The sequence below is a fragment of the Orycteropus afer genome, unplaced genomic scaffold, assembly GCF_000298275.1.
Source record: "Orycteropus afer afer isolate SDZICR_OR568_19922 unplaced genomic scaffold, OryAfe1.0 scaffold00638, whole genome shotgun sequence".
In the NCBI taxonomy this organism is placed as follows: domain Eukaryota; kingdom Metazoa; phylum Chordata; class Mammalia; order Tubulidentata; family Orycteropodidae; genus Orycteropus; species Orycteropus afer.
Genome location: NW_006922225.1, coordinates 207,822 through 219,080, shown reverse-complemented (window position 1 = coordinate 219,080; position 11,259 = coordinate 207,822). Strand labels below are relative to the sequence as shown.

The window sequence follows — 11,259 nt, the reverse complement described above, 5'->3', positions numbered from 1 at the left end:
CCCCTAGAGGACAGAGTGGAACTGCACCACAGTGTTTCCAAGGATACCATCTTTAGGAAGCCAACTGCCTCATCTTCCTGGCATAGAAGAGCTGGTGGGCTTGAACTGCTGATCTTTTGGTTAGCAGCCCAATGCTTTAACCACAGGTCCACCAGAGCTCCTTGAAGAAGCTGTTCAAGGTCCCTGGATTTGCTCAGTGGGTCTCAGGTTACATAGAAGCTTGTTAAAAACGCAAATTTCAGAGTTGTCCCTATGGTCTTTTGAAGCAAAATGTCAAGAACTGGATCTGTTAATTTGTGTTACAAACAAAAGCAAAACTGAGCAAACATAAAATGCCCCCGAGTGTTCCTGTCGCCGAGCTAGCCTGGAGCTCACTGCCTGGCGACTGGATAGAAAAGCAAACAGCTTGATGCGCCCGGGATGTCCGAGCAATGGGTAGAGGGGCCCTAAGCTCGGTGTGAGGGAAGGGCTCTCAGGGCTTAGGGAACAAGAAGAAAAACCGGACGTTCTGTGTGTTCAACTTATTAACAGTGACACAGAACATAACGTTGTCCCATGAGCTAAACCCACGGCCACTGGGTGCCTCTGTTTTGTTCACCCGCTTTCCCTACCAATAGTCTATCCTCTGAGTGAAACTTTCCTTTGGTGGTCTACCAGAGGCCGGATGGTGTGTAGAAGCCTGACCCTCGTCCCGACTGGATTGCTCTGACACACGAATACAGCTCTGCAGAGGCATTGCAGCCGCTTTGAATCCCGGGACCTGTGCCCTAGTTTTGCCACCTGGTCAGCGATCCCAGCACAAAGGAGACAGATCAGAGGTGCAGAAGCTGGCTGGGGCCATACTCAGTCCAGGCAGCAGGGGGCAGCCTTTACTCACTTTTCAGACTAATGGCAGAGGCAGGGGAGGGATGGAAGGAGACAACAGGCAGGTGTTCAGGAAGGGGAGGAGAAGCAGAGGGCTGTTTGTGGGTTCCGTGTGTTGGGGGTGGGCAAACATAACCTGCTTGTACATGTGGGACTCGTGAAACCTGTCAAAACACGTTAACAGACTCTTTCAACCCGAGGTCTTCTCACCCTCTTCTCCAATGCGGAAACTGCCGAGGCTCAATCATCTCGCCAAAGTCGCCAACTATGAAGAGGCAGAGCTGGGACTGGAACCCAGACCTTTGGCTTCAGCTCTGGGGCCCCACCCCACAGCGGAGCCTGCCTCCTGCAGCCTGATGCCTGCACCCCATTTCTGTGAGTGAAGCTGGGTAACCTCGGGCAGCCCCAGTCTGCTGATCTATGACCGGAGGACAATCACGCTATGGGGTTGCTGGAGGGACTACCTGAGATGGCACATGTGGAGGCTGTCACAGTACCTGTCACACTGGACTCTGGAGAGTCGGTCCCTGGCTCACGGAGCCCCATGCACAATGGGGTCAGGCCATTATGACTCAGGGGGCTTTCACTGGCTGATTCAAGACGTAGGTGGCCAGGCCTTCCTTCCTAGTCTTAATCTAGAAGCTTTGCTGAAACCTGTTCTCTGCGAGGGACCCTGCTGGTATGTGAAACATGGTGGCCTGGCCTCCAGCTTTGCAGCAACATGCAAGCCACCACAGTCCGACTGACTGACAGACGGGGGACAGGGTGATAACGTCCCATTGCTATCATATAGAATCCCACACCCACTGCCACAGAGATGATTCTGACTCACAGCGCCCCTAGAGGACAGAGTGGAACTGCCCACAGGGTCTCCAAGGCTGTCAGTCTTCATGGAAGCAAAGCCCAAACCACACCCACTGCCGTGGAGTCCATTCTGACCCACAGCGCCCCTAGAGGACAGAGTGGAACTGCCCACAGAGTTTCCTAGGGTGTCAGTCTCCAGGGAAGCAGACTGCCACATCGTTCTCCCACGGAGCAGCTGGTGGGCTCAAACCACTGACTTTTTGGTTAGCAGCACAATGCTTTAACCGCAGCACTACCAGAGCTCCTTAGATTCCCACCAAACCAATAAGCAAAGTCACTGCTTAGTAGTTGATTTCAACTCGTAGTGACCCCCATTGGGTTTCCAAGGCTGTAAATCTTTATGGAAGCAGATTGTGAAGCTTTCTACTGCGGAGCAGCTGGTAGGTTTGAACCACTGACCTTTGGGTTAGCAGCCAGATGCCTTAACCACTGCACCCCCAGAGCTCCTTTATAGAGTCCCACAAACCAAACTCACTGCCATCAAGTCAATTCTGGGTCAATGACCCCCATTGGGTTTCCGAGGCAGTAAATCTTTGTGGAAGTGTATCGCCCCATCTTCCTTCCACAAAGTGGCTGGTGGGTTTGAACTGCTGACCTTCTGGTTAGCAGTGAAATGCCTTACCCACTACACCAGCACAGCTCCATTTAGAGTCCCATAGTGCTCTGGTGGAGTAGTGCCTAAGGTATTTGACTCCTAACCAGAAGGCTGGCGGTTCAAACCCACCAGCCACTCCTCAGAAGGAAGATGGGGCAATCTATTTCCGTAGTGATGCTGCCTCGGAAACCCAAGGAGGGGTTCACTATGAGTCGGGTCCGACTTGAGGGCACATACCAACAACAACAACAAGTGCCCTAACAAACAGGGTTATGGGAAGCAGATGTGTTTGTTAAAGTCAGGGGCTTAGAACGGTGCTCAGCACACAACAAGCTACACCTGAAGAGCCTTGGCTCTTTTGATCCCTCAACAGGTAAGATGTCTGCTGGGAGGGGCTGTGGGATGGTTGGAGCAGGTGTGGACTGGGGACAGGGAGAGGCCAAGGTGGTTCATTGTGTCCCCCAGTGTGTTTGCTGGGGTGCCAGCGGGTCCCTGTGGTCAGATGAGACTGGAGAGGCTGCCGTCAGGCCACACTCATCTTCTCTGGAAACTGTCCCACCCACCCAGCCCCAGCTCCTAACATGCTGCTGGGCCAGTACCCCACACACACGGGGACCAGGGGTGGAGGTCTGGGAGGGGAGCACGCCTGGCCCCAGTGTAGGATGGTTTCCGGAGTAAGTGGCAGGAAGCAGACACAGAAACAGGCATGAAGTATGGTTACTTTATTGTTCTGGTGGTGACAGGGCGGAGGCCTCAGTTGGCAGCAATGGTGTTCTGGATCCAGTTCACGTAGTTACAGACCTTGGTGTAGACACCGGGCCTGTTCTTCTGGGCGCAGCCATAGCCCCAGGACACAATGCCCTGTAGCTCCCCATTGCAGACCACGGGGCCGCCAGAGTCACCCTGGAGGAGAAGGCCAAGTGTACATGAGGGAGGGGAACAGAGCCCTGCTTGGTTGTAGACAGGGAGTGGGGCAGGACTCCTAGTCTAGTAGCACACAGAGTGAGAGGGTCCACATCTTGGTCTGACTGTACACAGAGGGGGCATCACCATGGTCTGGTTGAACACAGAGGAAGCTGTCAGGACTCCAGTCCGACTGTACATAAATGGTGTGACTCTACACAAGGGGGCAGCACCCAGTCTGATTGTACACAGGGATGGGACAGTACCCTTGCTTGGTGTCTGTGCAGGCTGGGGGCTTGGCTACTGGGTCTCACCTGGCAGGAGTCCTTGCCGCCTTCCAGGAAGCCAGCGCAGACCATGTTCTTGGTAATCTCTCCAGGGTAGGAGGCCTCGCACTCAGCCTGGCTCAGCAGGGGGGCATCCAGGCACTGCAGCAGGTCGGGGTAATTCACTGTGCAGGTGAGGTGATGAGGGCATCAGGGCTGAGCACAGCGGCAGCCACGGGGACCCCCCAGTGCAGCCCAGTGAGGGTAAGTGACCTGCATGCATCTCCCAGATGGTCCTTGCAGACACCCGCCCCACCAGTGACCAGAGTGGGTGCCGTGTGAGATGGCGGTGCCAGGACCTATCACAAAGCCTCTGTTGGTGGGCAACTGTCTGTAGGCTGAGGGAGAAGAAGACCTCATCCAGGACCCTCTTGCACTGAGGGCAAGGTCCCACTCACCGCCCGAGCTGAGGGTGTTGCCCCAGCCAGAGATGAGGCACACGGTGCCTGCAGGCGCACAGGCCGAGGGCAGCGCCACGGTGGACACCCGGGTGTTGAGGACGGCCTTTGACTCCAGCTTGATCAGCATGATATCGTTGTCCAGGGTCCAGCTGCTGTAGTTGGGGTGGCGGATGACCTTGGCCGAGTTGATGAACTGCTCAACCCCCTCCAGCTTTTCGATGTTGTGCTCACCCAGCCTCACCTGGATGCGGCTGTCAGGCAAGGGGTCACAGTGAAGACCCCTCCCCAGCACTGGAGTCAGGCAAGCCTGTCTGTTCAGGGTACGGGGTGGTGGATGGAGGTGGTGGCAGAGGTGGGCCGAGGTGAAGGTATCCAAGTAGGACTTGGCCTTCACCTGTTTCTTCTCCAGCAGCCACCTGTCCCACCTCCATGTGTCTCTGGGCTGTGGACATGAGAGGGCACCCCCAAGCCCGTTCTATCCTTGAGGCCCTGCTAATCGCACGAATCCATGCGATGTGTCATCCTGTAAGACCTGACCCAGAGGGTCTCAAAAAGTTAGTTGCTGTGGAATCAATCCTGACTCCATAGGGTTTCATGACTGTTACCTTTTGGAAGCAGAAACCTGTTTTTTGAGGTCTTCTGGGTGGGTTCAAACCACCAGGCTCTTGGCTAGCAGTCCAGAACTTAACCATTACACCCCCAGGACTTCTGCAGCATCACTGTCACTTGGGAATGCAGATGTTCCAGCCCCCCCCAGCCTTAGTTGGGAATGGGGTATGAGCATCTTACCACAGCCCCCAGGTGACTCTGATGGAGCCAAGTCTGAGCTCCCGTCTGGGCTGCTCAGCTCTGGCGACACAGTGGGATCAGTTGAGGGAGAGAGGGTGAAACTCACCCGCAGCCAGGTCCTGCTTCCAGGACATTTTGAGGTAGCTGCTCTGGGATGGAACCAGGCACCGGGAGCTTTTAAACATTTCTTAGGTGGTCTATGTGCAGCCACCAGCCAGGTTTACTTGGGAGGCATCCTCACCTGCCCTCACCCCATTCAGAAATAGCCCTCCCTGAGGCCAGGGCCCTGGCTGGCCTTTGTCCTGGCTTTGAGCCTCTCTGTTCCCTTGATTTCTGCAGGTTTACTGACCGGCAGCATCATGCCTCCCCACCATCTTTTCCATCCTTCTTCGGCACCCACTAAACCCAAGCTCTGGGGATCCCCGGCTGCAGGCACTTACGACTTGTAGCAGTGGGCAGCAGACACCACCCACTCATCATTGATGAGGGAGCCCCCACAGAAGTGGTAGCCCGAGTTCAGGGACACCTGGTAGGGCACGGACTTCTCCTCGCAGGTGTAGCCCCCGACAATCTTGTCGTCATCGTCGTTAGTAGGGAAAGCAACTGGGGTGGAGAGAAGAAAGGGAGGGGTCAGTAGGCCCTGGGAGGTGAGCCTGGGCCTGTGGCTGAGCATGGTAATCGGGGCTGGTGAGAAGCACACAGAAAGGCAGGAGGGAACATCCCAGCAGGTAGCCCTGTGGTCTGCAGAGGCCTAGGCCTGGCCTCTTTGGGGGCACCAACATGAAGACCCAAGATCTGCCCCCAAAGAGACTCAGGGAACACTACTCAGAATGTGGTTTCTGGCCCACACAGTCCCACTCTCTTATTTTCACCGCTTGGCCCTACACAGCCACTTGGCCACTTGGGCTCCAGGTCGGGATGGTTTGGCCTTGCTGGGAAAGTTTCCTGGTGGTGGTTGTGGTGGTGGTGGTGATAGTGGTGGTGGGCTGTCTCAGCTTCTCCTACAGCTTAATTCTGGGAGTTGGGCAGGGTGGACACCAGCCCCTAGCTCTGGGCAGGACAGAGGTGGGAACTGTTAGTAGTCAAGGAACAGTGGTTCCCAACCAGGGAGACTTCAAGTCATCTGAGAAGTTTAAAAATCCATGCCCAGGTTGCTCTCCGAGCCAATTAAGGCAGGGTTTCTAGGCTGGGTCCGTGGGTCAGCATTGCTCCACCTCCCTAGGTGACTCCATTGTGCCGCCACGATGAAGAACAGCCACAGTGGGCTGCCCTCAAACTGTCAGAGTGAGCCTTATGTGGACTGGATTACTTCCAGGGCTACCTCCACCTGGATCACTTCCAGGACCACCTCCACCTGGACAGACCATTCCAGGACCATCTCCACCTGGATTACTTCCAGAGCTGCATCCACCTGCCTCCCTTCCAATCTCCTCTACCTGGATCACTTCCAGGGCCACCTCTACCTGGATCACTTCCAGGGCTACCTCCATCTGTTTCCATTCCAGGGCCACTTCTACCTGCCTTCCTTCCAGCCTCCTCCACCTAAACCTTGATGTAGATGGTTGCTGGTAGGGGACATGGAGTCAGGTAGAAAATGAGAGAAGTGAGCCTTTAAGAGAGTTCAAGGAGGATACATTGGTGGGGAGGAGGTTGTGGGCAGGGGATAGAGTCAGGAGTGAAGCAGATGAGATGGGCCCAGGTCTGCCAGAAGGGGGTGGCAGGGCCAAGGCCATCCATAGACTCACCGGCAGCGCCCACCAGGGCAAGGATGAAGAGCGGATTCATGGTGGCAGATGTGTGATTGCAGATGGTGGAGAGCCCGTCTTATATCTCCCCAGGTGAGTGCGCAAGGGAGGGAGGGAGGGGCCACACTCCCCTAGAACAAACACCTCCAGCTTTCCTCTTCCCAGGGTGTTGCATCAGTACTGCAGATGTCCAGGTGATGGGGAAGCTTTCCCTCAGGGTGAAAGTGAGACAGCTGGTCCTGGGCAAACTCTGGGATGGGGACAGAGAGGCCAGCCCCCCAGCCCACAGAGGAGCTTCCTAAGGATGTGAGAGTTTGGAGGGTGGGTGGATGACCTGCTCTCTTATGTGCCCTCTGACCTGGGGAGCTATCTGACTTGCTTTAGGGGTGGTGGCATGGCTACCACCTGGGCTGCTCAGTGTCCTGGTCCCATAAGAGGACACCGCCAGTCTCATTCTGCCTTTCACCCATGAGCATGGTGGTCTTCTCCTGGTTTGCACCACTGGGCAGGAAGGCTTCAGGCAGCCCACAGGGAGATGTACTGGGAGGGAGGTGCCAGACTCTCAACAGACTGGAAGGTGGGGTGGGGGTCTGTTGGGAAGGAGGGAGGAGCTAGGGCTAACTAGGAAACAGCCTGACACATCGTGGAAGGAAGACCAATGCTCCCACACCCTCCTTGTTCTCAATGTAGAGCCACAGTCTGGGGGCCACAGCCCTCCTGGCCCAGGTGGGAAGTATCAACTTCAGATGTGACATTAGGAAGTGTTCTGGTTCCCTAGTGCTCCTCTGACAAGAATATACCACAAAAGGGGTGGCCTTAATAAACAGGAGTTGATTCTTACAATTTGGAGGCTTTAAGTCCAAGTTCAAAGTGCCAAGCTCTGGGGCTGGGTGAAAGCCCCTTAGCCTTGGGCTTCTGCTCTGCCTCCAGCTGCTGGCCCACTGAAGCTAGAGGCTTTTATTCACTCAGACAGCTGCTGGCTGCTGAGTCTGCCAAGCCCAAGGTTGACAAGTAAAAAGGCACAGTCCTGATGTTACCAAACCACATGGCAGGCCATTAATTTAAGTCCATTGAAAGTCCTCAGGTCAGCAGAGCATGGCAGGCTGCTGAACAATGACATGGCTATATGCAGGGTTCAAGACGCCATAGCTAGAGACCATTCCCCAAGGCTTCTGCTTAGATACAGGAAGCAGACCACATTCCCTAAGGCAGCTACTCAGCTGCTTGCAGTAGATTCCACTATGGAGTTGATTACCAGTCTCATCATGGAGAATACTACATCCAGCTGCCCAGCCACTCAACAAGGCCCAGCCAAGTTGACACACAAACTGAACTACCACAGGAAGGATTTGGACAATGGCAAATTTGGGTTCTGATCAGAGAATCAGTAGGTAGAGAGATTAACACATGGCGGAGGGCCAAGGGTCATTAACAAAGATTGGAGGGGAATTCTGGAATTTTCTATTTTAGAAGGTGAGGGATGGCTGTGATTCAGGGCTCACTATAGAGTGCAAATCTCTAGTATTCCCAGAAAGACTCCCAATTTGGAGCCTGTCGGCGCCACCAGGACACAGCCGATAGCTTGCTGAGGCCAGAGCTGGCCAGACAGGTGTGCAGAGGGAAGTCTGTCCTGGTGGGCCCACTCTTTTGAGGAGCCTTCCTTCCCAGCTCCTCCAAACTCGGGGTCCTGAGAACAGAAGTGGGAAAGAGTCTCATATGAATTCTGAAAGGAAGAGAAGGGGTTCACTTGCTGCAGGTGGTGAACACAGAGTAAGCTCAGAAGCCTGGGGGCGGGAGGAAGGCAGCCTGTGGGCCGCGGGGTGAGTGGAGGGAAGCAGAGGGGCCGGAGGTCATGTGGTGGGAGGGACACCTGGGGTGTCCTCTGGTTCAGCTCCTGGTGTATCTTCCCAGCCAGCTTCTCCATGACAAGAGGCCCCTTGTCAGAGCCTCTCTCCTCAGCCTCCTCACTGGGTACCCCTGGACCCCCAGTGGGATCACACGGGAGCACTGGGGCCTGCCAGCTTTTAAAGCACATTCACACACACAACAGTGGTCCCCTGAGTTGCTTTTGTATTGAGTTTCAGAGTTAACTTGGCACAAATACTTTGTCAGTGTGCAAGATGGAACGACCTGTTTGCAGAGGAGACTGAGATCCAGAAAGCTCTGTCTTGCCCCAAAGGACTCACGATAGTGGAGCTGGCTTCATGTCCCGGGGAGACGAAGAACGTGTCCAGTCTGGGAATTGCTACAGGTGGCATCTGGGAGGTTTGCTGGGAATCAAGCCAGTGGTCTGGAGGAAACAGCACACCCTGGTCTGTCCTGGCAGGAGGGGAGGGTGGATTGACCTTTCACCCACACTCGCTCACACCTGGGCCTATTAGAGTCACCTGTCAGAGGTGTAGTAATACCATGCTGGGGCACACATGGAGCTGGCCAGGTCCATGGTGGCCAAACCATGGGGCCTCAGTAACAGGGCTGTGTTGGCCTTTCCCCTTGTCATGTGGCCTTCCTGGGGACTGCTGCTTTAAGGACATTGGCTGACTCTTACTCTAGGCTCAGTAGACAACAGTGTGCACTGGTGGTGACTCTTGAAGCCAAGGAAGCTTGCCAGTGTTAGGCACGGGGGTGTGCCATTTGCACATTGTATCTACTCTGCTTCCTTCAGTTGGGAGGGAAGAAGTGTGTAGCAACTGAGGTTTCCACTTTACCCAAGGACAGATTGGTTCTTGTCATGCAGTGGCGACCATCTTTACATGTACCTTTCACCCACGCCTTCTCCCATCCCTGGGCCTGCTTTCCAGTTGTGTGAATGACCACAGAGCCTCCTGGACAGTGAGCAGGGGAAGCCGGCATGGACCCCAGCAGGGAGCCCAACCTGGGCAGTTGTTGCTGAACACCTAGGGCTGGTCCATGATACTCAGGGTTTAGGAAGTGACAGTATTTATTTTTCTAAATCATCTAGACCCACCTCTGAGTCTTGCAAGCCAAATCTGATGGTCAGTCCCATCAGCTGACTGGGCTCCCTTCCACACTGGGCTTGCCCACCAGTCCACGGTTTGGAAAGCAGCCAGTTGTGTCCCTTCTCTCAGCCAACTTAGCCAGGGGGTCTGGAAAGGTTCTTGAGTGGAGTGCTTGGTCTGCACGGGTAACATAGTTCCAACTGGGAACCCTGGCCTTCCCATGGCCCCTGTGTTTGAGCAGGTGCTGGGCTTTGCCTCCCTAGAACCAGACACCTGTTCCCATCCCGCTGTGGGGAGGGCAGCAGCAGAGGGATTGCACACATTGCTGGGTGACTTTTCTACTCAAACAGAAATAGAAGCATCTATTGCCTCCCTGTTCAGAGTGCTCACCTTAGTTTATTTACAAGCGCCAACTGTCCAAACTCAATGCCTGTGCAGAGATTTTTCTTCAGTGGTGCCCATTACTGCTTGACAACATGCTCTGTCTTCTGAAACCTATTTATTGACTCAATAACTATTTACACACTTCTCATGATGTCTCACGAGTTCCTCTAGGTGTGAAGGAAACAGGAGTGAAGAAGATAGAAGAGGTCCTTGCTTTCATGTCATTGATGTGTGTGTATGTGGATCTGTCCTGGAAGAAAGACAGCCAGAGTGCTCCTTAGAAGTGAGGGTGATGGCAACAGCAGCAGCAACAACAATGCATACACTTTCATTATCATTGTCTTCTGCAAACAACCTCTTTAAAGTGTTAAAAAAAAAAAAAAAGCCAAAGATGGTGCTTTCAATCATCTCATATGCATGCAAAAGCTGGAGAATGAACAAGGAAGACCTACGAAGAATTGATGCTTTTGAATTATGATGAAGAATATTGAATATACCATGGACTACCAGAAGAAGGAACAAATCTGTCTTGGAAGAAGGACAGCCACAATGTTCGTTAGAAGTGAGGATGGCAAGACTTCACTCATGTACCTTGGACATGTTATAAGGAAGGACCAGTATGGAGAAGGACATCATACTTGGTCAAGTAGAGGGTTGGTGCAAAAAGAGGAAGACCCTCAGTGAGATGAATTAACACAGTGGCTGCATGATGGACTCCAGCATAGCTATGATTGTGAGGATGGCGCAGGACCAGGCAGTGTTTTCTTCTGTTGGTTTGAGGTCCTATGAGTTGGAACTGACTCAATGACTGTGACAACAATAACATGTGTGTAAGTGTGTAGTTATAGGAAGCAGACAATATGATCTCCCTATCATGTAATTAGGAGCTCTGGTGGTGTAGTGGGTAAAGCATTTGGATGTTAACCAGAAGGTCATTGGTTCAAACCCACCAGCTGCTCCGAGGGAGGAAGATGAGGCAATCTACTTCCACAAAGATTTACAGCCTTGGGAACCCAATGAGGGTAGCTATGAGTCAGAATCGACTGGATGATAGTGGCTTTTTTTTTTTAAATCATGTAACTACCTAAAATGATTTGTTTTGGCTTAAGTGTTGAGCTAATTTTTGGAGCACTTACTCGATTTTCGGAATGCATGATTTCTGTCTACTTACAGGTGAGGCGACTTAGGCTCCTATTATCACCCCACAGCCTAAGGTTAACGTCCACACCAGTAAGGACCACCTCGCCCTACCTATTACCTGGGCCACAACTGAGGAGAATCTTGTGGATGACAGAGAACAATAGACTTAATTCCCCAAAGGAGACCAGCCACTCAAGACAGCAAGCCTTGTAAAGCTCAGCTGCCTGCTTCTTTGATTTTGAGGTTTCATCTGTTATAGTGGTAATTATCACCTTTGGAGTGGTTATC

General features: G+C 53.4%; 1 protein-coding gene and 1 gene segment (V, D, J or C); both read right to left on the bottom strand.

The window, feature by feature from the left end:
* LOC103210670 overlaps positions 1–11,259 on the bottom strand; it is a 60,199-nt gene that overhangs the window by 18,261 nt on the left and 30,679 nt on the right.
* LOC103210669 (anionic trypsin) lies at positions 3,077–6,527 on the bottom strand. The gene is made up of 5 exons (XM_007956581.1): positions 6,488–6,527; positions 5,183–5,345; positions 3,951–4,204; positions 3,541–3,677; positions 3,077–3,226 (listed from the first exon to the last, which is right to left on the bottom strand). The coding sequence occupies exons 1-5, from the start codon at positions 6,525–6,527 to the stop codon at positions 3,077–3,079; spliced, it is 744 nt and encodes a 247-aa protein (XP_007954772.1).

Coding starts and splice junctions, on each gene's coding strand:
- LOC103210669 (XM_007956581.1), bottom strand. CDS start 6,527: ATGAATCCGCTCTTCATCCTTGCCCTGGTGGGCGCTGCCG. Junction 5,346..6,487: donor TGCCCTGGTGGGCGCTGCCG/GTGAGTCTATGG, acceptor TCTCCACCCCAG/TTGCTTTCCCTACTAACGAC. Junction 4,205..5,182: donor GCTGCCCACTGCTACAAGTC/GTAAGTGCCTGC, acceptor CTTGCCTGACAG/CCGCATCCAGGTGAGGCTGG.